General features: G+C 42.4%; 1 protein-coding gene across 1 annotated transcript; it reads right to left on the reverse strand.

Annotated features, from left to right (window-relative positions):
* Positions 1–313: 313 nt before the first annotated feature.
* Positions 314–23636, reverse strand: fhl3b (four and a half LIM domains 3b). The gene is made up of 6 exons (XM_069681146.1): positions 23488–23636; positions 8644–8822; positions 5963–6137; positions 3596–3765; positions 1928–2114; positions 314–1103 (listed from the first exon to the last, which is right to left on the reverse strand). The coding sequence occupies exons 2-6, from the start codon at positions 8797–8799 to the stop codon at positions 952–954; spliced, it is 840 nt and encodes a 279-aa protein (XP_069537247.1). The 5' UTR covers positions 8800–8822; positions 23488–23636; the 3' UTR covers positions 314–951.
* Positions 23637–24538: the final 902 nt, after the last annotated feature.

Here is a 24538-nt window from a genome sequence, read left to right on the forward strand (position 1 = left end):
CTCTCAGGATGATAACATTGATTTTTAGCTGTTTGTGTTTGGTGCTAACTAGCAAATGTTAGCATGCTAACTAATCTAATATGATGAATATGGTAAACCTTGATAAACATCAGCATGTAAGCATTTTCATTGCGAGCAACTTAGCACATTAGCTGACGTTAGCATCTAGCTCAAGGCACTGCTGTCTAAGTGCAGACTCGCAGCACAGCTAACATGGCTAAAAACGTTTACCATTAGTGAGTAAATAACATAAAAACAGGTAGAAACAAAGTAAACGTAACTGTGTGCAGCTTTAATTTCATTTCCTCCGCTAACAACCAAAAATGTCGCTAGGCTAACTGACACATAGAGTACATTAAAAGTGTATTGTGTTCAGCTCATATACACAAATATGCAATTATTTATCAATTTATAAACCACTTCTTTCTTTTATGACGTTTTTATTGAAGTAAACAAATTACTTTTTGAAACAGCTCTTTTTTAAACAAATAAGTAAACAAACAGCAAGCAGTGGGAGACAGAAAAAGGCGGCTTTTCAAATTAAAATACTTCTATAAAAGTATAAATACGTGTGCCAAGCAAAGGTCATAACATTCAACTTTTGGTTCTATCTAACAGTCATTAAAATAAGGGTTATAAAATGTTGCGTTACCACCTCAATGAATGAACAAACAGTTTAATTTAAAGGCTTACAGGTATCTTTTCTATTTCTTAATTAGTCTTTGATGTGCAAAACTTATAAAACAAAGAAACACAAAGTCGTACACGTACAACAAGAGGACATTTCAACGTGCTTAAAGCTGAGGAGAGTTTGAGTTGTGAATACTGAGCTTTGTATCAGCTTTACGCTGACAGTGAATTAGTTATATTGCAGTGTTCATGTGCAAGTTTTTTCTGCTCCTGTCAGCAGTGTTTGATATTCTCAGGTGCTGCAGGTGTAGTTAGCGGCGGTCAGTCGTCGTTGTTGCAGTCTGTACACAGGATCTGGTCCCGGTCGGGGAAGAAGCCGGAGCCCACCAGCGACACGGAGCAGCGGGAACACTTAAAGCACGGCTGGTGCCACTGCCGGTCCTCAAAGGAAACGTACTTCCCATCTCCGAACCCTGCGAGACGCAAACACAACACATGAGCAACCGACGCAGGAATGTTTTACAAGGAGGCGGAAAATAGAGTTAATAACAGCCTTGCAACATTGTGCGCATTACATAAATGATTCCAAGATAACATCAGCAGTTGGCAGAAACAACAATGAAGCTCTGCCAGTTATTTCAACCTGCTGGCGTCTAGTTCACAGCTGTGGTCAAAAACACCTCGTTCAAGATCTCATTTAACTCTAGTATGTAAAGATTCTTTGTCAACGCCAGAGAGACGTGAGATTAAGAAGGAACGGGACCTTGTTGAACCTACACTGGCACATTGGCTTTGTCTGGAGCATCTTTTAAATCATGCTGAAGGTGTTAATTTTGGTCTTGCAATCCAGGTGATCAGGATAGTTGTTCTGTGCCTTTAAAGCTGCTATAATGTGTATTTCTATAATAACAGTTTGACAAAGTTGCATTCTGTCAATGCAAACTGAACATTTTCTACTTCTACTTCTTGTTCATTCAACTTGTTAAACAAAACAATGCTTGGCTTTTATTGTGAAGGGATTTATTTGGACAATAGGAAGAAACTTCACAACACAAGGAGAGGACGAACCTGAAACGCCTCACAGGAAGTGACACTGATCCAACATTTAAAACCTGAGTCACCTGAATGCCAACACCTGTTTTTTGAAGACAATCGTTTGGGCGTTTAACTGATAGAAGATAATGAAGATGAACATGAATCATGGGAACAAAATGGCAGATGATGAACACTATGTTGAACCTGTTGTGTAAATCGATCTAACAACAGTGTATTCTGTTCCTCTGTACAATCCACTGACCTGTGATTGCCGTGTTGCAGCCGGCACACTTCTTGGCGTACAGGCTGCTGAAACACTTGACGCAGTACGGACTCTCTCCCTGCGAGGTGAAAGGCTGTCCGGCCAGCGGAGCCTTGCAGCCCGTGCAGACAAAACACTCTTTGTGCCAAATCTCGTCCTTGTAGGTCACCCCTCCTTTGGTCAGAGCCTGAAAGACACAAACACATGTCACGCTAATTATCGTGCTCTTGTGACGCATTTTGGTACAAAGTTGTTCCTGCTGTGGTGACTTTGAGTTTCATTAAAGAGAAGGTATTATGCTGTTTCACATTTTAAGACATGTTTATAATGTTACAATGTTGGGTGAAGTTTCAAATGTGTAGGTAAAAGTATGTTGGAGTAATCCCCAGGCTTCTCAGCTCAGTCTGCAGGCTGCTGTGAACGCCAGGTTTCACACAGTCTTTTTCTACACGCTGCACTTTGTGACGTCACAAAGTGCAGCCTCAGCAGGCTTCTGAGAGCTGGCCAATCAGAAGAAAGTTGGCTTGTAGGGGTGGGGTTTCTTAAAGGGACAGAGCTGACTGAGTCGTTTCAGGCAGAGGCTGTATGGGTTTTTTTAACTGTAAATTATGCTAAGCTACTCCACAGGTATCACAGAGTGAAACATGAAGCTTGAAATGAGCATAATATTTTGTGCCTCATTAGCCATTTTGACGCTTCCTCCTCCCACTCACTACGCAGGTCTTCTTGTACATTTTATTCTGTGTTTATCACATAATCTTGTAGACGGATTTTAAAAACATTTAACATTTAATCAACTCAGAATCGGCTAAATTAAAAGCCAGAATCTCTCAGAACAAAACCACTCATGGCAAGTATTTTCCATCAGATTGTGGTTCATATCTTTATGGTCTACCAACCAAAATATTGTGACAGAGCTCAAAACCTCGAAGTAAACAAAGTTTATATGGGACAAAAAATTGTCATTACATCGTATGATGTATAATCAATTTAAGCCTTTAATATGATGTAGAAATTTCCGTCTTGCTTTATCTTCCCATTGTAATTAAGTTATTTTGATTAAAGTTAATTAAAGTTATTGGTGACACTGTGACAGTCTTACAGAGGGAGGATTCAGCTCTATGGTCATGTGTCATATCTCTTTATTTTCAGTATTTTTTCATAACTTTTTCTTTTATTCTGCCTCCACGTGCACAGCTGAACGACGTGAGAAAGAAAAAAAGAAGAGAAACAATGAAACTTACGGTTATTCTGATCATTGATCAGTCGTTCAAAGTTATTTAGCAAGCCAAAAACCAAAACAATCTCTGGTTCTGGCTTCTCAGCTGTAAGTATTAGCTGTTTCTTAATGTTTGTTGGTGTCGTAAATTGAATAAAAGTTTAAATTTGGACAAAAGGTAGAATAAACAAGTCATTGGAGGTTGCGGGTGCCGGGTTAGCTCAGTGGTTAAAGTGTGCGCCCCGTGCATGTCATCGCCACTCTCTCTTCCCTCAGCTCAGACTCTATCAGCTATCCTCGCCAATAAACAAAGGCCAAAACATTTGGGTTGGCCATTAGGAAATTGTGATGGATATTTATCAACTAGTTAGTGATAGAGTTGCAGCCCTGAATAGATCCTAATAAAGTTTAGTATTCAAAATGAATGCTGCTTATGAGGCCTGTTTCACCTTCTTGCAGTGGCTGCACTGAGGAGCAAACCGGCCCTCGTAGCACGGCACACAGTAGTAGTTGTTCTGGTCCGGGATGAAGGCCTCGGCCCCGATCGGCTTCTCGCAGCCATGACACATGAAGCAGTCCTCGTGCCACGTGGAGCCGCCGTACTCCAACATCCTCGATCCTGTCAGAGGCACAGACACAGAACAGATCAGGACTGAGGGACTGTTTGTGATTCTTAACTGAAATCCTCCCTGACCTTTGAAATCTGTGGTATCTGCCCTGCTGAGCTGTGACTATAAGCTGGAACGACATCTGATAGCGTTCACGACCAAAAATGATGATTCGTTGTGACAGCTAAACCTGTTCCTTCTCTGCCACACAATTACATCAGCTTATCTTGCATCTAAACAATCTGACAAGCTCTAACAAAGCAAAGCTACAGCTGCTAAACACAGCTGTAAAACTGCTTTTTATTTAGTTCTAACCGTTTCAGAAGTGACCTTTTGTCCCCTCACACACGCGTTAGTTTGCTAATAAGTACTCTTATTATTTTATTGAATGAAAATACTAATCTAATACTAATCAACTCCTCTGTGTCTGTGTACAAAAGAGAGGAAGAACTAGTCATACCATGGTGGGCAACATCTCTCCCTTTCCTTCACTTCATTTTCTTTCTCTTAAACTAAAATTCTGCAAAGTTTTTGAACACTGATTTTTGTATGTTTGTATTACCTTGTATATGTCCATATTGACATTGAATTAATACAATGTACAGGTTTGTATCACACCCACACGTGTTTATAACTCTCACACAAACCAAACTAAGTTAATACACAAAAACCAAACTAAGCTAAACTCCTTAAACCAAACTAAGCTAAACCAAACTAAGATAAACTCCATAAACCAAACTAAGCTAAACCAAACTAAGATAAACTCCATAAACCAAACTAAGCTAAACCAAACTAAGCTAAACCAAACTAAGATAAACTCCATAAACCAAACTAAGCTAAACCAAACTAAGATAAACTCCATAAACCAAACTAAGCTAAACCAAACTAAGCTAAACCAAACTAAGATAAACTCCATAAACCAAACTAAGATAAACTCCATAAACCAAACTAAGCTAAACCAAACTAAGCTAAACCAAACTTAGCTAAACTCCATAAACCAAACTTAGCTAAACTCCATAAACCAAACTAAGCTAAACCACACTAAGCTAAACCAAACTTAGCTAAACTCCATAAACCAAACTAAGCTAAACCACACTAAGCTAAACCAAACTTAGCTAAACTCCATAAACCAAACTAAGCTAAACCACACTAAGCTAAACCAAACGTAGCTAAACTCCATAAACCAAACTAAGCTAAACTCCATAAACCAAACTAAGCTAAACCACACTAAGCTAAACCAAACGTAGCTAAACTCCATAAACCAAACGTAGCTAAACTCCATAAACCAAACGTAGCTAAACCACACTAAGCTAAACCAAACGTAGCTAAACTCCATAAACCAAACGTAGCTAAACTCCATAAACCAAACGTAGCTAAACTCCATAAACCAAACTAAGCTAAACCACACTAAGCTAAACCAAACGTAGCTAAACTCCATAAACCAAACTAAGCTAAACCACACTAAGCTAAACCAAACTAAGCTAAACTCCATAAACCAAACTAAGCTAAACCACACTAAGCTAAACCACACTAAGCTAAACCAAACTAAGCTAAACTCCATAAACCAAACCAAAATAAAACCAAATTGAGCTAAGCTTAAGAGCCTTTTTGTCCCTTCCTGTTTACCCTAGAGCCTGCTAAGAAAGACCTGCTTCACTGCAGAGGTTTAAAAAAGCTAGAAGCAGCTCATGCGTTACAAACTGGACGTCAAGATTTAACATTGGCCTGGTTTTTACCACTTTTGGGACCTGAAATGAAGCCCAAAGGATTAAGAGTGTTTTCATCTTGAACTTGGCTGCACTTTCAAGAAAAACGGGGGCGACAGCAGCAGCTTTTAAAGGCATTCCAGCCTGAGCAGAAACTGAAGAAAACGACTGCTCACTTTAGAAAAAGAAGTGGTGAGTTACAAAATCCCACACTGCCCACAAGGCCCGGGTAATTTTCAGTCATCCGACACCGCTGCTGCACCCCTGTCGTCACACAGCCCAGAGCTGAAAACCCTGCTGGGAGATATTTTCAGCCGAGCGAGGAAACAATCATTGTGTCACATCTGAGCTGTCACGCCCCAGATAACAGCTCATTAGCCTCTTTATCCGTGCAAAGACAGGGTGTGAACTTTTCTGACTGATTACTCAGTCCCAGAGGAGGTGTGTGAACTTGATGTGTAAAGGTGGAAAAAGTGAAATAGCCGGTCTGTGTTGTCACTACCTGGCTTCACTATCTTGTCGCAGGCCGCACACTTGGAGGAGTACTCGTTGCAGTAGCAGTCGCTGCACACCAACGCCTCGGACTGGCTGGTGAAGGGCTCGTCTGCCAGCGAGCGTTCACAGCGGAAACAGCGAAAACAGTGTGCGTGGTAATGTCGGTCCTCGTAGAAGAGCTCCTGGAGGAAGAGGAGAGACACGTTTAGAGATGATGAAAAAGGGGACCCCAAAGATATCTAATTTCGTCACAGCTGTTAGGGATGCTACATTTCTACTCCGCAATACTTTGTTGAAAAAATAAAGACATCAGTTATCTTAAGGCATAAGGGAATGGAAGGAAGCAATACATTGGTGTTTATCATCTTATTGCCTGTCCCACTAATTATTACCTAACTCAATCAAAAACACCACGCGTCTGAATTCAACACAGATTTGTCTGTATGTATGTGCGTCAATCAATCAATGTGTCATTGTCAGGGCCGTTGCTATGACGCTTGTAGAGTATGAGATGTGCGTGACAGTGTGTGATAGTTCATCGGGAAGTGAAAGTGTGTACAGTTTAGCTATGTGTCAGATGATTTCAATTGTTTACAGGAGCACAAAGTTCTTCATACATCTAGACATTAAACACGGCACCCCCTCCCAGAAAATAGTTCCATCGTCCCCGCCTCGGGCACCAGTGTCTGGACTCCTTGCAGGGATAAATCTTGCTGCTGCTCAGGGCCGGACTCTTCGATCGCCATGTCTCCCAATAGAGTCCAACGGTGAGTCCGAAACCACATACTATCATACTAATCATACTAACCGTGACGTAAAATTGAGTATGTCATGCGTTCCCATCTCCTAGTATGCAATTTTGTGTATGCGAGAAATGCCCGGATGTATACTAGATCGGCCTGGATATTTGAGTATGAGACACGAGCTCACTGGTTGTACTCAACCACCCCAAAATGCATTGCGGCTATTCAGCTTTTACTATGGCGGAGATGGACCGGAGATCAGACCGGACATACGTAAACGATTAAGTCACGTGATACGGAGAAGACGGCTCTGAGTATGATGCGAACAGCATCCTAATAGTCAGGTTAGTGGGCAGGATGCAGTACATACTGTTTGAGTATGTAGTAGGCAGTACGTTAGTATGCGGTTTCGGACACAGCACAAGACTCCTGACCATGATACATTACAACATCATCATTGTCAAAAAATATTTATCCTTCTTTATTTACTCGTCTCTGCTGTTTGAAATTCTGTTTAAGTGACATTTGCTTGAAACTACAATTTCAATACCAATATACAATACAAATGACATCAAACGGCCGATTATCAGTCGTTCTCACTCCTAATACTCTGCTTCAGATAAATTGCGGGACCTTAATCGACATGTTAATGAAAATAAAAAATGTGGTCAAAGCTGTGAAACGGAAGCAGTTTGGTTTGATTTAGGCACCAGAATTACCTGGTTATGTGATCGTTGTTGAGGTTAAAATATGGTTCTTTTAAAAAGCTATAAAAGAATCAAGTAAAGTCAAATCATGAACGTGATCTTTATGTCAGTTAACTTAGCTTTGACTTTTAGCCTCACATGACACGCAAACCCCGGTCTCCTGTGTCTGTATGACACATTTCTTGGTCTTTGTGCTACGTCACCTGACTCCCACATAAGCTTTGCTACTGTCATAATGGCAGCAAGACCTCGCCGCCTTAATATGAATAGACGATACTGGCATACTTTGCTGATTAGGAAGTCCTCTTATGGTATTCGTTGATAATTAGAAACATTTAAGATATTCAAGATATTAATGCTAAACTCTGCTTGATACTGTTTGTTATTGTTTCTCACAGGAAGATTCTCTATCTGCTGCCCCCAGCCGCTTAGAGGTCAGAGGTCACGGTCAACCACAGGACTCCAAGCCCGGAGTTTCCTACTTTCTACCACACCGCGCAGAGAAAAGTCAAGCATGAAAAATATTACTGCTTTCCCTTTTTTTCTTCATCCTTATTTTCTTTTTTTTAAATCAGAGTAACCCACATTGTGAATTTCCCCTAACAGCTGCTTGTGTTCCAGTTCATCTGCAGTTCAAGCGAGCTCTGTGATAAATGGCTCCATTGAACGGTGAGTGAAAAACTTACATGTGAGGCATGGGGTTTCACAGTAAAAGAAACAACTACAGCGGAGGGACCGAGAAGTATGAGGGATGGATGTTGTTATGTCTTGTGCGGGGGAGGGACGGCCAAAGCAAGCAGGAGGGTAATTTACAGCCAATCCCTCACAGGGAGACTGTAATTTACAGGACACTGAAGGCCTCATGGCGTCCGTGGGTGTTTCCTTTAGGAGAGTGTTTTTAATTTTCACTAATTGAAGCTTCTGGGCAACTTGAAGGGGATTTAATGCTTTAATTTAATGCTCTGAAAGGAGGGTTGAGTTTTCTAAGAACGCCAGCTGGTTTTACTAAAGAGCAGTCAGACTTTTACTGTCAGTAAGTAGTCAGATCATTTACATGAGTAAAAGTAGTACAACTAAAATGTCAAATTACTCTATAAGTTAAAATTGTAGGGGTTGGGGTGGTGGGGTACACCCTGGACCGATCGCCAGTCAATCACAGGGTTGACACATAGAGACAGACAACCTTTCACGCTCACGCTCACGGTCAATTTATAGTCACCGTTCCTGGGCGAGCTCACCTTTGCATTATGACCGATGATTTCTTTACATTCCTGGCAGGTGTTGGCGTACAGGCGGTCGTAGCAGGGGATGCAGTGAGGGTTGTCCTCCACCTGGATGTATTTGCGTCCGCACAGGGACTCTTGGCAGTTTTTGCAGTCGAATCGGTCACTCATGGTGTTTTCCTCTGGATGACCTCCTGCAAAGAGGAGAATTCACAGGCGCCGTTAGTGTACGGTATCAGCAAGAAGACAGCACAGGAAGCAGGAGGAGTGAGATAAGTAAGACGGAGAGAGAAAGCAGAAAGAGGGAGGCAGACATTTGGATACAGCTGGGAATGAAGACCAACAGGAGAGGCAAAAATGGGAGTAAAAGACAAACATTTAAGAGCTCTTTAGAGAGCTTTTCAAGATACTGCAACACACTTTGTACAAAAGGTTAAAAAGATCCAGGAAAAACAATCTAAAGGCACAGGGTAGTAAAAGACACTTCTTGAAATCTGTACAGCGTGCCCCTTCCTGCTCCCTCCCTGCTGCTTGTTCCTGGAGAGTGGGAACGAGAGTAGGTTGGCGTCAGGGGAACAGAGAGAGCGTGGCGCTGGAGAAGAAATGGGTCTTGAGGGCCCGGTTATGGAAGGCTTTCTGAGTGGAGAAAAGCACCTTGTAAAAATAGCGACACAGGGAGCCAATGCAGGTTCTTTAGGGGTGATATGGACTGAGAAGCCAGAGTGCCCTTCAGGTTAGAAAGATGCAGCAAAATTGCCTTCTGGTGTGGCCAAATGTAAGAAAATGAGTCATGTAAAAAAGGATAAATTGTCCCTTAGGGTATACAACCAGAATATACAATGTGATAAGATCCCTTTAGGCCAAACGTCTTGTGGAGAAAAAAGGATAAAGTGCCCTCCAGGTAACCTTACAAGTGGAATAAATATGATAAGGGGCCCTTCCACTTTAAAAAAACGTGCCAAATTTCTCTCTAGGATGCCCTTCCAGAGGACAAAACGGGGTGAAGGGTCTTTTTATGGTGCCTTTTCATTGGAGAAAATGTGCCCTCTCGGTTTCTCCTTCCAATGTTTGCTACATGTTTAAAGTGTAGTAGGGCTGTTTTGAGATTAACATGGTTTTCATAAGATAGATTGTTGTTTAGAAATACTCTAGCAATGGCTTGGTGGTGAGGAAGAAGTTTGGACTTTGTTTATTTTACCTATGATGATCATATCAGATTTATTGACGATGCAGTTGGATAAGACGGGGTGAGTCGCAGTTTTGTTGGATGTAGTCGAGATGTAGAGCTTAACATCATCGGCATAAAGTTGTAAGTGGAGATCATACTGACGGATGATGTTGCTAAAGGGGGCCATGTAAGGAGAATGAACATGAGAGGACCCAGCATTGAACCCTGGGGGACGCCTTGGGCCAGAGGAGTGGTGGTGATGTTGATACTGATGATGTTGTTGAAAACTTTAACCAGTAAAGGGCATCATGAGTGATGTGGAGAGAGAATTGAAGACAAATGGTCTCTGAAGAGAAGTTTGTTGGTGAATTTGAAAAAGATTAACCTTCAACTTTCAAGAAATGGAGATGGTTTACATCAGACTGCAATAAAGGGTTAAATATTGTTTCAAATGTTCGACATCCAGGAGGCTTTTCCTGCAAGTTGAGAGAGAGCTGAGCGAACACTCTAACTTAAAGACTTATGGCTGATTGATTGAAAATCAGTCCAGTAATGATATAACTGCTTCTCTTGTTACAACATCACTCACTAATAAAGGAAAGCTTGTTGACGTCTGGCTCCCCCTCCCCCTCATTCTTGTATGAAACCCCCTGTGGCGGTTTGGCAATGAGAAAGAACGACCAAACAATATTAATTGTTGGGAGCCGAACTGAAACAGGGTTCTCTATTTCAAAGGCTCTCGAGGGCTTTTTCATCTTTGTTTGGCTTCAGTTTAAAGGGAAGTATCGCTCGTTTATCTAGTTGGCTCCTTTTGTTCACGGCTTTCCCTTGAATGCAACTTACTCCTGTTATCAGAAACCAAAACTTTAACTTATCTAGAGGGTTTTTTTGCCTTAAATGTTGCTTCTTTTTGACAATGTACTGTGTTCCTGGACATCTGTGAATGTTTCATAGGCATGATTATATGATTTCTCAGAAAATGACAGGGCTTCTCCCAAATTGTCCATTTCTTTTTGACCACAATAACTTTACATGGAGCAGAGAGTCGGTGGTTTGTCTTCACTGACGTTAAACTACGCACAAATAAAACATCTCCCAGAACATTTTTCAATTCAAGCATTTCCCTCAAAAAGTGAATTTTCACTGGAAAATAAAAATCTTCTAATGCGGGTGTCCTCAAATCTCAAATGCCTCTTTATGGAGCTTTTTATGTCTTGCCTCGTCTCTTTCTACTCAGCTCAATCCCCCCTGGGGGAATTGGGTTGATCTTCAAAACAGAACTCCAGCTTCGCTCCAAAGAGAATCTTTTTCATCATATTTACCTTCAAGATGCTGCGTAAATAGTGAATTTCTGCTCATCAATGACCCTACACGTCCTCGGGGTAAGAGATGGAAACAATTTAGAATGAATGTGACTCAAAGGAGATGCTTCTGGATGCTTCTGCTGAGTATTTTTTGGGCCCTGTAGGACTGTAATTAAAAGCCACAACAGCATGAAAGAAATAGGAATGAGAAAACAACAAGGGTCCTCATTGACAATACTCAGTATGCATGTGTTTGGCTTAAAAATGGGCCACATTCCTGCACTCCTACACCGCCAGTTCAAGGTGGCATTATTACGCCTCTGTTAAGCCGCTTTCTCACAGGTCAAAAAACCCGCTAACACACGGCTCTTTTACTTAATGGGGAAGGCTACAATCGGCATTCAGACCCGGGTCAAATGACTCTGCAGTAGACCTGGGTAATTATCGCCTCGGCTCCGATCGGCAATGATGGGAACACAAAACCCGGGTCCACACGCTAATCTCCGCCCCCATTTCCGACGTGATGCTATGCTCCGTCTGTAACTTCTGCGACTCCTCGTCATCTCTGCTACAAATTCCCCCCGTCTCTGTCTGAGCAGCGCTTGAACGTCGTTCCAAATTTGTCGGTGCCGAGTTTGATACACAGGCTGAATGAGTAATAGATACAATAAAGACCTAACCACTGTAACATGTCTCCGGCGCGTTTGTGACATCAGACGGTGATGCAGCAGAAAAGAGGGCAACAGGAGTATACTTCACTGGCAATGGCTATAAGCAGGTCTTCCCGGGTCTAAAATACCCGCGTCAGCACGCTAAATTTAGGTGTAAAATGCAAGGAGGCGGAATGGTGGAGCAAAGTCGTTCCGCCTCTGAGCCGGCATCAGAGGTAGTAACAGAGGCGAAACGACGTCTGTGTAAACAGCAGAGCCAGCAGGGCAGAACAGGCCCATGTGTATCTTGCCCAAGAACACTTCAACATGTGACTGTAGCAGTCAGGGATCGAACCCCGATTGAGAGACGACCGACTCTCCACCTGAGCCACAGCCGCCCCATGAACCTTGAAGCCCACTGTTTCCTCTTTTGTCAGTTTGAATGACTGCCTCGACTGTACTGCTTGTGGAGCAGAGGAAGCACAGGTGGCAATAAGGAAGGGCACATAGACAATAATATCATCCCACCATTATTATTGCACGCAGCGAGACATTAGCAGGGAAGGTTGTGCAGCAGCAGAGGGAAATGAGCGAGGAAATGAAGTGTGGGAGGTTAAAATACCGTCCTCTGGATCAGTTAAGACAGGGCGGGCAGGGTTTAGAAACATATATACAGCGTGGGTGAAGATTATGGATAAGGGAGTTTGGGTATATGTTCATGCTCAGGATCATAACCTCATTTACAAAGGCAGACATGGAAATATTTCACTTGGAAACAGTCATTGTTTATACTTTTGTTGACCACTATTTTGGGCACATAATTGCTTTGACATGTTTCTTCAATGTCAGGAAAAGGGCAACAAAGTGCAGCTGAGGAGCCGTGTAGCTTTGAAATCTCCCTGAGGGAACGAGGAACGAGCCAGGACCCCCCCCCCGCCTCCTCTCCTGGAAGACGTCACCGACTCGGTCGAAAATGATGAGAGGACCCAGAGGTCAGTGCAGACTAATGAAGGCCGGTTGTTTTCTCGTAAAACATCTTCTGTGGTTTTCAATAAAGCTGGTAGGGATTAACCGTCGTGATGAAGGTTTCCCCGCTCCACAAAAAAGCTGAATACTTTACAGGTGCTGCTCTTCATGCACGTAACCTTTAAGCATCTGGTCTGCTCAGGAGTCATCTTGAAAGTGTAGTTTACATTCCTCATGTCTGCCTGCCATCTAACCTTTTCTGTCTAATAACCAATGATGCAGCAATCTCAGTTAAACATGTAAAGATAAACACAGTCTGCTCTCAAAACTGAAGCCAGGAGCAGAAACTCCCTCTCCTCCACGGCTCAACTTTCCCCCCCAATATGTCAGCGCAACTTAAAGGACAACCCTCCCTGCAGATAACAACCCAACTTCCTCTTCGGGGGCATCAAGCTGGGTCAACAAAACAAGAAGGAAAAACCAAGCTGAGATGAAACATCACATCCTCTGTCTGTTTTCTGTCAGATTGCTTGTCTGAAAGGCAAAATCAGCCCAACTTCCCTCCTAAAATGTCTAAAGGGGTTCAGGGTTTCTATTCTGGTCCGTCCGTGTCTGCGATGAATGCGGTGATAGAACAATGGTTTTCCTTCCGCACATAGTCCGTACAGTTGTGAGCTTTATGTTCCTCTTCCTGAGTCACAACATCTGCGAACACATTCTGCGGCCTCCAGCTGTTGTCTGTCATCAAACTTTCCTTTAGGCATCCAATAGGGAGTTCTTATGGGACGGCTGCCAAACCACAGCGATGACTAATTAACATCCATCACTGCTGGATGGTTTTATGGCTCCTAGTGGACATCGCAATCTAGCTTTATGGTCAGTGACACAATAGGTAAATACAGTATGACCTGTACTGTAGAGCAAGTCAAGTCAGAGGCTGAGTATGGAGCCGAGCCAGGGGGGCATTAGCTTAGCTTAGCATAGAAACTGAAAGCAGGCAAATCTTCAAAGTTAAAAAATAATGTGTGAAGTGTACTCATTATCATCCATCCATTATCTATACCGCTTATCCTGTTCAGGGTCACAGGGGGGCTGGAGCCTATCCCAGCTGTTATTGGTCGAGAGGTAGGGTACATCCTGGACTGATCACCAGTCAATCTTTTAGGCACACACTCACACCTACGGGCAATTTTAGAGTCACCAAGGAACCTAACGAGCATGTCTTTGGACTGTGGGAGGAAGCTGGAGTACCTGCAGAGAACCAATGCATGCACGGAGAGTACATGCAAACTCCACACAGAAAGGCCCACTATGTCCAGGCTGGGATTTGAACCAGAAATCTTCTAGCTGTGAGGTGACAGTGCTAACCACTGCACCACCAGTCAGCCTACTTATTAGCATCTTATATTAAATATCTTTTTAATCTAAGATTTTTTGGGGGGCTTTTTTGATAGGACAGCTGAAGAGAGACAGGAAATGTGGGGAGTAGAGAGTTGGGGATGACATGCACCAAATGAGCAGCAGACCAGGAGTTGAACCTGTGTTCAGTGCGCTGAGGTCTGTAGCCTCTGTACGTGGGGCGCCCCGCTCTACCAAATGAGCCAAACCAACGGCCCTTATATCAAATATCTTAATTCATACAGAAACAGAAATGTGAAAGGTATTAGTATTGTTAAATCAAGCCAGGCTAGCTGTTTCCCCCTTCTTTCAAGACTCTATGCTAAGCTAAGCTAACTGCCTCATGGCTCAGCTCCACAAACATACACATGTTTGGTATCGATCTTCTCAGCAAGCTCTTACCAAGACAAAGGACATAGGTATACTTCCCAGAAGGTCAAAATATTTCTATAATGACTGAAAATGGCATTAAAATTCACTGCGAATAGAGTCAAGTAACCTATGTAAGTTAAATTATGGATGTCACATAACATAAGTATGTTAAAGTGAAAGTTCTGGGTCCCTACAAGGAGTTTCTCACTCGCTAACTTCTTCTTTGCTCCCGTCATAAATACTACAGCTGCTAGAGGTCGCCACTTATCAATAGATGCAAATATAGCTCGTAATAAGCTGCTTCCATGAACAACCTAATCAGCCATATTTTAGTGAGGTTGGTCTGAGAAAACATGTTGCTTTCTAAGTCATAAGTCATCCTTTATGTTCCTCTAAATGCCTTGATAGTTACAGAGCAGTAGTATTTATACTTTAATAAGTCACCCATATAACTGTTTAACTTTCCTTATTGCGTTTGTGTCCACCGCTGCATTATTGCTTCAGTACATCTCGCTTTAAGGTCACACCCGACAGCACATAAACTTCTGTTAAGCATCTACTCATTTGCCCTGCACACCATCCAGACTGTCTGACATTTATAGGATATAAAACTGACTCACATGTCGTCACACCTTGTTTAGGAGGCGTTCACTTTACGCTACAGGTGTCCTCTTGGATCTTACCCAAGCAAACTTGTCGCCCCTGTTCTCCTCTTCATCCAGAAACCAAACAGTCATCCTGCCTGAGTAATCTCTCCGTCTGCAGCACGGCTGCTGAAACTATTTCAACCCACAATTCACCTTGATGAGTGGACATGTTGATTTTTTTACTGAGACGCTGAGCGTCCTGCTGAGAGATTTACTGTGGTCACTTGGCTCCGAGCGCTTTGAAGCGACAGCCAAATGGCGACCGTCTCCCAGGATCAGCCTCTGGGACTCTCGTCTCTTGTCCCTTCATGGTTTGCTCCCGTTGTTTTACTCCTCAGCGACCGGACAGTTTCTTATGACCGGAGCCAGGATCTCTGTGAGCCGTGAGAGCTTCTGCAGGGGGTTAGTGTTTATTTTCCCCCTATGCAGGAATTTAGACGGTGTCTGAGGTTTACAAGTCAGATTATTCACTGTCACACATAATAAAATCCAGCGTAACAAATATGTAAAAAAGTGCTAAATCTGTCACCGCCACAAATTGAATTCATGCGATGTGAAACAGCCTCAGTGCCTTTTATGGGGTGAAGTTTTACACCTGAAAATCAACTTTTCACCCTCAGTTCTGTCCAAAAAAGACTTTCTTAACTGTTTTCTTAATGTTTCTAATGCTACAACTTTACTGTAACACAATCTATCGTCTGATAACGATGGAGACTCTGGGAGCGAAGGCCAACTTTACAGGGTTCCCGGTGTAGCCAGCGATTATGATGCCAGTTTAGCTCAGTTGGTAGAGCAGGCGTCCAATTTACAGAGGCCACAGACCATGGCTGCTTCTCATGTCTCTTATTTGATATTTCCTCGCTCCTTGATCGTCGCTCGAACCGGAGGTGGTTACGGAGCTGCAATATTGAGGACCGTCTCTGGACGCTGCAGCTGATAGGACGCATGTGAAACTTCAACGGAGAAGAAGTAGTGGGCCTTAAAACAGACTTTACAGCCTTGAAACCGGCTTTAAACAACGTATAAAGAGTCAGTATCTGACAACCTGGGATCGTTTAGAACGAAATATTGATCATAAAACAAACACAGTGGAGTGAATGACTTTGATTTGTTTTCTGAGTCACCATCTCAGTAAAAATCGTCTCTCTGTCAGCAGGTAACACTTTGTGATTGTCATTTTATTCAGTCGCGTGTCACGTCACGCGTCTCTCCATGCAACTCTGGTGTGAGGGACTAAGACGCAAGTGAGGGAAGCATGGATGCAATTTAAGAGACATGACAAGCAGAAGAAACTCTCTTGTCCAATATTTCCCGTGTCTCTTCAGCTGTCCGATCAATAAAGGCACAACTGCCCAAAAAATAATCTTTAAGAAGACCTCAGGCCAAAACTTCCTTTTGCATGTGCTGCTTGTTTACAGTCCGACTATCAACATGAGAAGCGAGAATGGAGCTGGAGTTGAGTTACAACGTCTAAGAGCGGTTTGTTCGCTGCACTTGCATGCAGGTGTGTGTTTATAGAATTGTAGAAAAGGTTTAATCATCACAAACTTCAACCAAAGTCTAGTTGCCTTTTGGATTAAGCATCAAAATACTTGCTGATGCTTTCTGCTTTCACACAGCATCCAAACAAAGCCTGCTGAAACACTAGTGGACAACTACACATCGACAACAGAAACCAGAAGACAAAAATGTAATTTGCCGTCAGAGTCTGAATTTTAATGCACATTTTTATGCACTAGAGATCACTGAAACATCTACTTAAGACTAGTAGGTGTCACATTTGGGCATTTTCCCTGCACTCAGCTGATTCCCAGAAACTGATCTCCTCACCTGCAGCTCATTCCCTAATCAGTCCCCCAGCATTTAAGAGCACGTTCACTTGGCCAAGCTCTCCAGCGTCCTTCAGCCTGTCAGACCCTGCTCTTCTGTTTTTATGTTCCTCTTCAGATTAGTTTGCCTGTCGCACTATTAAACTCTTCTTTCATTGTTACTCCCATTCTCTGTTGTGTTGGCTTAAGGGAAGGGACTGTAGAGACTGTAGGGTCTGTAGATTGTTGCTCGTACTTACGGCCACAACGATACGGCGTAAGCAGGCCTGACAGGTCTGCTCGCACACCACACGTTCAATCACTGCTTTCTCTTCTGCTGGTTTACACTCATTATAACCCAAACTGTGAGTCCATTCACTTAAACAGGAAACCGTGTAACCAAGTTGTTTTTTTTAATTACCACCCTTCTTTACTGTTTCCTTCCCTATGAAATGGATTAGGGCTCTCTGAAGCTCAGAACAGCCCTTATACTGTGCGTCTCCTGTGTTGCATAACCTGGATTCAGAGAGTTGAATGAGAATATTGACGGGCGGCACAATGCTGCGCTGACAACAGCCGAGCCCTGCAGCAGCGGAGGAGAAGTGACACCCTCATGGCTGCAGACAACACAACAAGGCTGGTCTCTTATGGCCGTCAGATGACTGCGCTGCCTTTCATCCCCCCCCCGGTACAAAGGCGCTCAATGTGCAGCGGCTTCCTGCGGATCACAAGGCCGGCGTCAGCTGCACGCACACAAATCAAAACGAACACACGTTGTATGTTTGTTGTCGCTGATTAGAGATCTCATCAGGGTGAATTTCTCCTTTAAACAATGACGGTATCCTGAGACACGCAGCTGGCGTGTTTTAAAAAGGCTCCTCAGAGAATCGTTGGCTCTGGTTAAAGATCTCATCAGGATGGCAGATCTGTTGCATTATTCTTGCCTTGTTATGAAACATGCTTGTAAGATCAGCTTAACTTTACTGTCGTCTCTTTAGAGAAAATCTGTTCTTTCACGCTTTCAAACTCAAACCAAACCACCTTCATGAGATCAGTATCAGTGGATATTAATGACACGTGACCTTTAAAAATAAGGAATAAAACACCTTTAAAGGCAGAGCGCATGTCTGGCTTTGTTTTACGAGCCTCCAGCTGGCTGTTTGTTTATCCTGTTAGACAATGACGCCTCACAGCTGCAGTTTCACCTCAGCGGCTGTCGACTAAACTGACAAACGGGTCTCAGTCAGACAACAAGTAAACAGGTCACCACCGTGCCAAGACCTCAACACACAGTGACCTGAGACAGCAGCTCCCAACCTGTGGGTCGGGACCCTGAGCAGGGGGCGCGAGAGGAGCCACAAAAAGGCTTTTTTCATGGCTCTAAAATTTCCTTAGGAAGAAATGTGTAATTTGGGTACAAATTTAAGCTAAAATGTGAATTAACTTTACACCGTCATACACCACCATGATCAGAGACTGCTCAGTTGTCATCACACACAGATGACCTACAGTAACTATGGGACTTCCGTCAAAACAGCTGATTCTGTCTACAGAGAGTCTGGTAGATTTGGTTTAAAGTTATAATCTTGAAGATCTCAGTTTTGTTCTCTCTGGCGGCACCTATGGTGATAAACGGTAATTGCAGGAACGCACGTCCACGGTTGGCTCCGGTTGTAACTCTTGCTTTCCTTTCTCTTCATCTGAGCAACGAAATTGTTTCTTTTTCTTTGGATTTTCACTTATTTTTAAAGTTGTATCTGTAGTCATCCATCTTTTCTTTGTTTGTTTAGCCATAGTAGATTACTGTTTACTTGCAACACTTGCAAAGTAGCCGCTAAGCTCTGCATACCCTCTCTGGCAGACCAACCACTGCTGGCTGATGGAAAACGCGTCACTAACTGGGCGCCACTCAGGCTTTCATCAGTGGGCCACAGACTCAATCACCATTGTGTTACCTCGTGTGGTGATAAACAGTGACTTAACAGACATTTATTTAATGAAACTCTTTGAGATTATCACTTTCAAGTCACGGGGAAAAGTAAGAAAGCCGACTCATCCACCAAACTGTTGCCAAGCTCAAGAAGGAAATTTTTTTATGCACAACGCCTTCTTCAAAATTTTTCCATTGTATGCTCACAATACCCTATTTATGCACAATCAACTGAACTGTTGTGGAATAATTGCAAATTACCGAATGTGGGTGTATCAGAAACTGAACTGTCTGTAATTTGTACGGGATTGCATCACTCTTTCCTGCTCAGAATGTTCTCTCCCGCCCTGCTGTTCCTGTCTCACGTGAAACTAGAAGCAGCACGAAATCTAAAATGTGTTTTATTTCATGCTGCACCTCAAAAGCAAAGTCAGGTGAAGAGTAAAGAGAGTGGAAGGAACTGGTGTCCCTTAAGAGACCATCAGTCAGCATTGACATATTGCTTTGGTGAACCGTGATCGACATTTGTTTCACACATGACACCTGCTCAACCAACCTGACACGGACCTTGTCGCCCTTTATACTACGCCACCTAACTTGGCTTTTGTAGTGCAGGCACGAAATATACCAAATCCAATTAAAACAAATACATTTGTCATAAAGGGATGCACAGCGAGAAGGTTGCTGGTTCGAATCCCGGTTGGGACATTGAGGGCCTTTCTGTGTGGAGTTTGCATGTTCTCCCCGTGCTCGATAGGTCCACTGCTTGTCTCTGTGTGTCAGCCCCGTGACACCATGCCTCTCGCCCAATGACAGCTGGGATTGGCTCCAGCCCTCTGTGACCCTGAACAGATTAAGTTGTATAGATAATGCACCGATGGATTGACATTAGTCTTGAAGATGGCTGTCACAAAAAAGTGTGTGGATTACATTTTGTGACGACTGCTGTGAGACCAGGTGGCGTGTTAGCGTGCTCACAGTTGCCACTACAGGATAGGACACTGAAAATGTCGTTAGCTTAGCGGGTGTTTATTAAGCCAAAGTTTCCAACAATGCTTGAGACAAAGTCTGGGATCCTTACAATTCATTCTAAAGGAACAAGAATGTGTTTTTCATCTAACAGTTGTTCACATACAGTCTGGACTGATAAGTTGTCTGACATTACTTTTCAAAGCCAAGTAGTCGCTAAAAATAAATATTTAAAACCTCTTAATTTCAGAGAATGATTAAGAAAACAATGAAAGTAGAGAGAAAGTTCAAAAAGATATATAACCAACTGTGGCCACGGAGTCTCTTAAAATGAAGTAGGCCTATCTTCAGTGAAGTTACTCTTGGCAGTGCAGTTGTTGCCCTTGGATTACACTTACAGTCGAACACTGACCGATGCAAATAAACAACCGGCCTGATCGGCAGCTATTACCCAAAATAAACACACGAGTAAACATATTTTCCCATCAGCCTCCAGCTGGCATCGGTCAGTTCAGGACCTGGGTGTTGATGATAACAAGTGTTTGTTTTCTGAGAGAGCGGGCCTGCTGTCTCGACTTCATGTTTGCTGCTGGGTTTATTTGACTTTGGTTCTGAGCTTCATCTTTGTGCTGGAGAGCTTCAGAAACACTGAGGGTTTGCTTCAGACTCTGTGAGGTTGAGAACAAGATAAGGCGATGACTGACAAAATTAAAGTTTACACCTGTAGATGGATTATGTTGAGGTTTTGAAAAATGGAGATGTGGATGTAAACACTTGCAGACATGGGAAGGAGTAAGGACAACTGAAATGAAGGGGAAACTGTTCTCCTGTCAGTAAAGGATTGAATTAAAGGAGTAGTTGACATTAATGGATAAAGGTTAATTAATTTCCTCTCCAAGAGTTAGACGAAAGACTGACACCACTTTCATGTTTGTACAGTATAATCATGAAGTCACAGCTAGCAGCCAGCTAGCTTAGCTCAGCACAAAGATTTAAACCAAGCAGGAACAGCTAGCCTTGATCCGTCCAAACACAACACAATTCGACCTCTAAAGCCCACTTATTAGTAACTTGTTTTTTAATCCAAACAAAACTGGAATTTAAAAATGTCAGTGTTTGGTTTTATAAAGTTAGAAGTTGTCGTTTGTGCAGATTTTTAGACCTTTCCCCAAACTTTTAGTTTATGCTGATTAAGCCTGGTAATCGCCTGAAGCTAGCTTCATACCTAATTCACTATTCAGAAATATTCCTGGTCAAGAAACAGTGTGTTAAATAAACCCACTTAAAATGGAAAACAGCCTTACGACACACAAAAAGATATACGTTTTTATTACGCTTTAGATGTGCTTTCTTTGGACGGAGCAGAGCTAGCTCCCCTTGTGTTAGCTAGCTTAAGTTGCTGCCTGTACTTCAAACTTATCGCTCTTTCTTGGAAATTTGAAGCGAACAACCTTTGACAGGCAATCAAATTTACCCACCTGTGTTTTTTAAACTTCCTTTCCTTTTCTGGTTAGAAAAAAAGCTTTAGGCTACTCATGCTGCCTAAAGACAGACCCAAACCAGCTCTTTTTGTGCTAGCTAGCTTAATGTTTGCTTCATGCTTAATTTGCTGTTTCATGGGAATTTCTCCGAACAAAAACTGTACATGCCATCTTGACACTTTGGCAAACTGTCTATTAAGCTCTTCTGTTATTGTACAGATCTGAAACAAGGTGCTAGCTTTTTTAAAGTAGCTAGCTCCCCTTGAGTTAGCTAGCTTACTGGCTGCTGCTTCCAGCTCCTAGACTGTAGGCTATAGGTTCATATTCGAGTCACCATTTCATGGAAATCTTTCCAGCCAAAAATAGACCATCACATCATCTCACCCCGAATAAGAAAACAGTCTTCACTTTATTTACTTTACTATTTGTTTTTAAATCAGAATTAAGATTAAACTTTTAGCTTTTCTGGCACTACCTTTGAACAGACCCGAGCTAGCTTAACCCAGAGCTTCATATTTTGTAAACTCACTCTTCTAGTCTCACTTTCCGCGTAGTATTTCCCAAAACGTCAGTCGACTCCTTTAAACTCTTCCCAGGCTGAACAGCGGAAATGGGAAATGGAAAAGACAGTGATGTGTGTGAGACTGACTCATGATGAGTCTGTCTGTTTTTTTTATGACAGACAGCAGCTTGACATTGAAACTCATCTCTCTTTAACTGTTTTTTTTTGGTGGGTGTGTATTTGTGTGTCACTGGCCCGCCTCCAGTGATTGTGAACTGGCCCAACCTTCGCCCAATGCAAGAATTTCATAGGAATGTGACCGTGGTCAGAACGTGGCAAAATCGTGCGGTTCCAACTCTGAGAAGAAGAAGAAGAAGAAAAGCATTTTTCTTCCGCCCTCTGTTTTCTAAAAAAAGACTAAAGTGAGGAATTCCTTTTTGTGCCACACACACAAACACGGTCACATTTCTTTAGGGGGCGACTGCAACCAGAGCTGGATTGTTTCTAAGAATCTATTAATTTCACCCAAATGGATTGGAGCATGATGGTGGTGTGGGGATGGTGTGCGGTGATGGAAACTATGAGCGGTGCTAGAAAGGGGGGGTGGGGATGGAGGTTTGCGGGGTTTGCTGAGTCTCCAGAGGAAAAGTTGTAATCTGAAAGGAGACATGACATCACTCTGACTGACTGAATGTCCTGTTAACAGCCCTTTTAATTAAACTTTCATTCTCAAAATATATAAAGCACAATTTTTTGTGCATCAAAGCAAATTAAAGGGACATTAAAGCAAGGGATTATTTCCTCAAAGGTCTCCTTGTTCTTCTCATAAATGCTCCTTGAAAAAAATGAGCCCGCAGCACTTATTCACAGTATCAGTTACTCACGTTGGACCCCGTTCAAGCCCCCAACCCCCAATAACATCCACTATTTCCTCACTCTAAAGAAAGAACATCCTTTCTGGTCCTTCCTGGATGTGGGGGGTCAAATATTTGGCTTCGAAAATGTGCAGTTCTTGCATCATGAAGATGTCCATGCTTTCAATAAAGCTTCGGATCAAGCACTCTTTGCAATGCCCTTTATTGGTAATAAATCATTTCCTAAAGCTGTATAGGTCAATTATAGGTTATTTATAGGAAAGTTACAGGCAGGTGTTTCAATTTGATGTTTGGTCATATTAATGCCTGAGAATGTCTCTGCAGTTATAAATGATATTATAACGATAATAAATGGATTTAAGTCCAGATTCTCTGCAGCACAAATCATCAAACTCATGAAAAGTTTTTAAAGCCTAGACACTCAGTAGTTTATTTATTTAGGCATTTAATTGTAAGCTTTTGTAAATAATTTATCAGCCAATAATAAAGCTATAATTTACAGGTTTGAAACCCTTTATGAATTAAATCTCATTAGAAAGTGGCAGCTCATTATAAAGCCTTTCTGTGTTGACTAAAAGAGTGATGAAAAGCTATTAAAAATGCGTCAGTTACGCGCCGTTTCGCACCAGGTGGGAACAGGTGAGGAGCTGCGCACGCCTCAGCAAAGCGGTCATAAAAGCTTCTGGAGATCAAACCGTTGCTAACTCACACAAAAATGAATATATTTACAATTTTAAGCTGACAGCAGTACCTATAAGCTCCTTAAATATCGTATAAAAGTCACCGTACCTTTCTTTGCGCATCAGCAGCCTCTGGAGATGCTCTCAGGAGACCCCGTCTCAGCACGATCTGAGCAGTTAGTGCGCTCGTGCCGCTCTGGTGTATAATATGACAGATAATTAAATCCTCCGTGGACTCCTGCGAGCAGAAAGTGACGAGTTTCCACTGACTGGAGCATCTGTGTCTGGTGCGTAAAACCAAAGCATTCCTCCTAACGCCGCCCCCTTTTCTTCCTCCGTCTGACTTTCCACTCCCTCTGACTCCGTGTCTTTCACCTTGTGGGGAGTTCAAGCTGAAAGAAGGTAGACTCGCTGTGTGTTTTGGATGTAAGTGAATATTTTAAATACATAGTAGGCTTTTAGTTTCCAGCTGCTCATGTTCACCACTTTATTATCTCTCCAAATGGAACATTCCAACACTAATCTCACAATAGGAGCTATAATGTGCTCTACAGCACTTATATAACATACAAGGGGACTTCGTGATTTTACTTGACTAAATGTGCGAGTATTTTTCGCTGATATTTGTTGAAAACATCGATTTAAATAATTTCTCAAATACAGCAAAATAAACAACACACTTCGCAGCTGTTTTACTATGCGGTGTAAGAGTTCATATCATGTATTTCTCTACTGATATAACTTCCTCCCAGGAGGCATCCACCACGTGTTTGTGTGTAAGACATCTGTTTACTGATCTTACAGCGTGCTATAAAGCATTTATTAATAGTTAAGGACATGTTATAGGGCATTCAGTAATATTTTATTATTGTGTGTTATATCAGCGCATATGTTCTAAAACATCTATTAACTAATACACAATGTTTTGTTATGAAGATATTGCTTATACATGTCACAGCTTAAATAAATGTCTGTTAAGTCATTACCTATCACCGAATGAGGTAACACAATGGTCCATCAACCAGCAGTGGTTGGTCTGCCAGAGAGGGTAGGCGGAGCTAAGCGGCTGCTTTTCCGGTCTCTGCAAGTGTTGCGAGTAAACAGTAATCTACTATGGCTGAACAAACAAAGAAAAGATCGATGACTACAGATACAACTTC

Source organism: Semicossyphus pulcher, unplaced genomic scaffold, assembly GCF_022749685.1.
Source record: "Semicossyphus pulcher isolate SPU_LCO1_2020_fin unplaced genomic scaffold, fSemPul1.0.p SCAF_5, whole genome shotgun sequence".
Taxonomy (NCBI): Eukaryota; Metazoa; Chordata; class Actinopteri; order Labriformes; family Labridae; genus Semicossyphus; species Semicossyphus pulcher.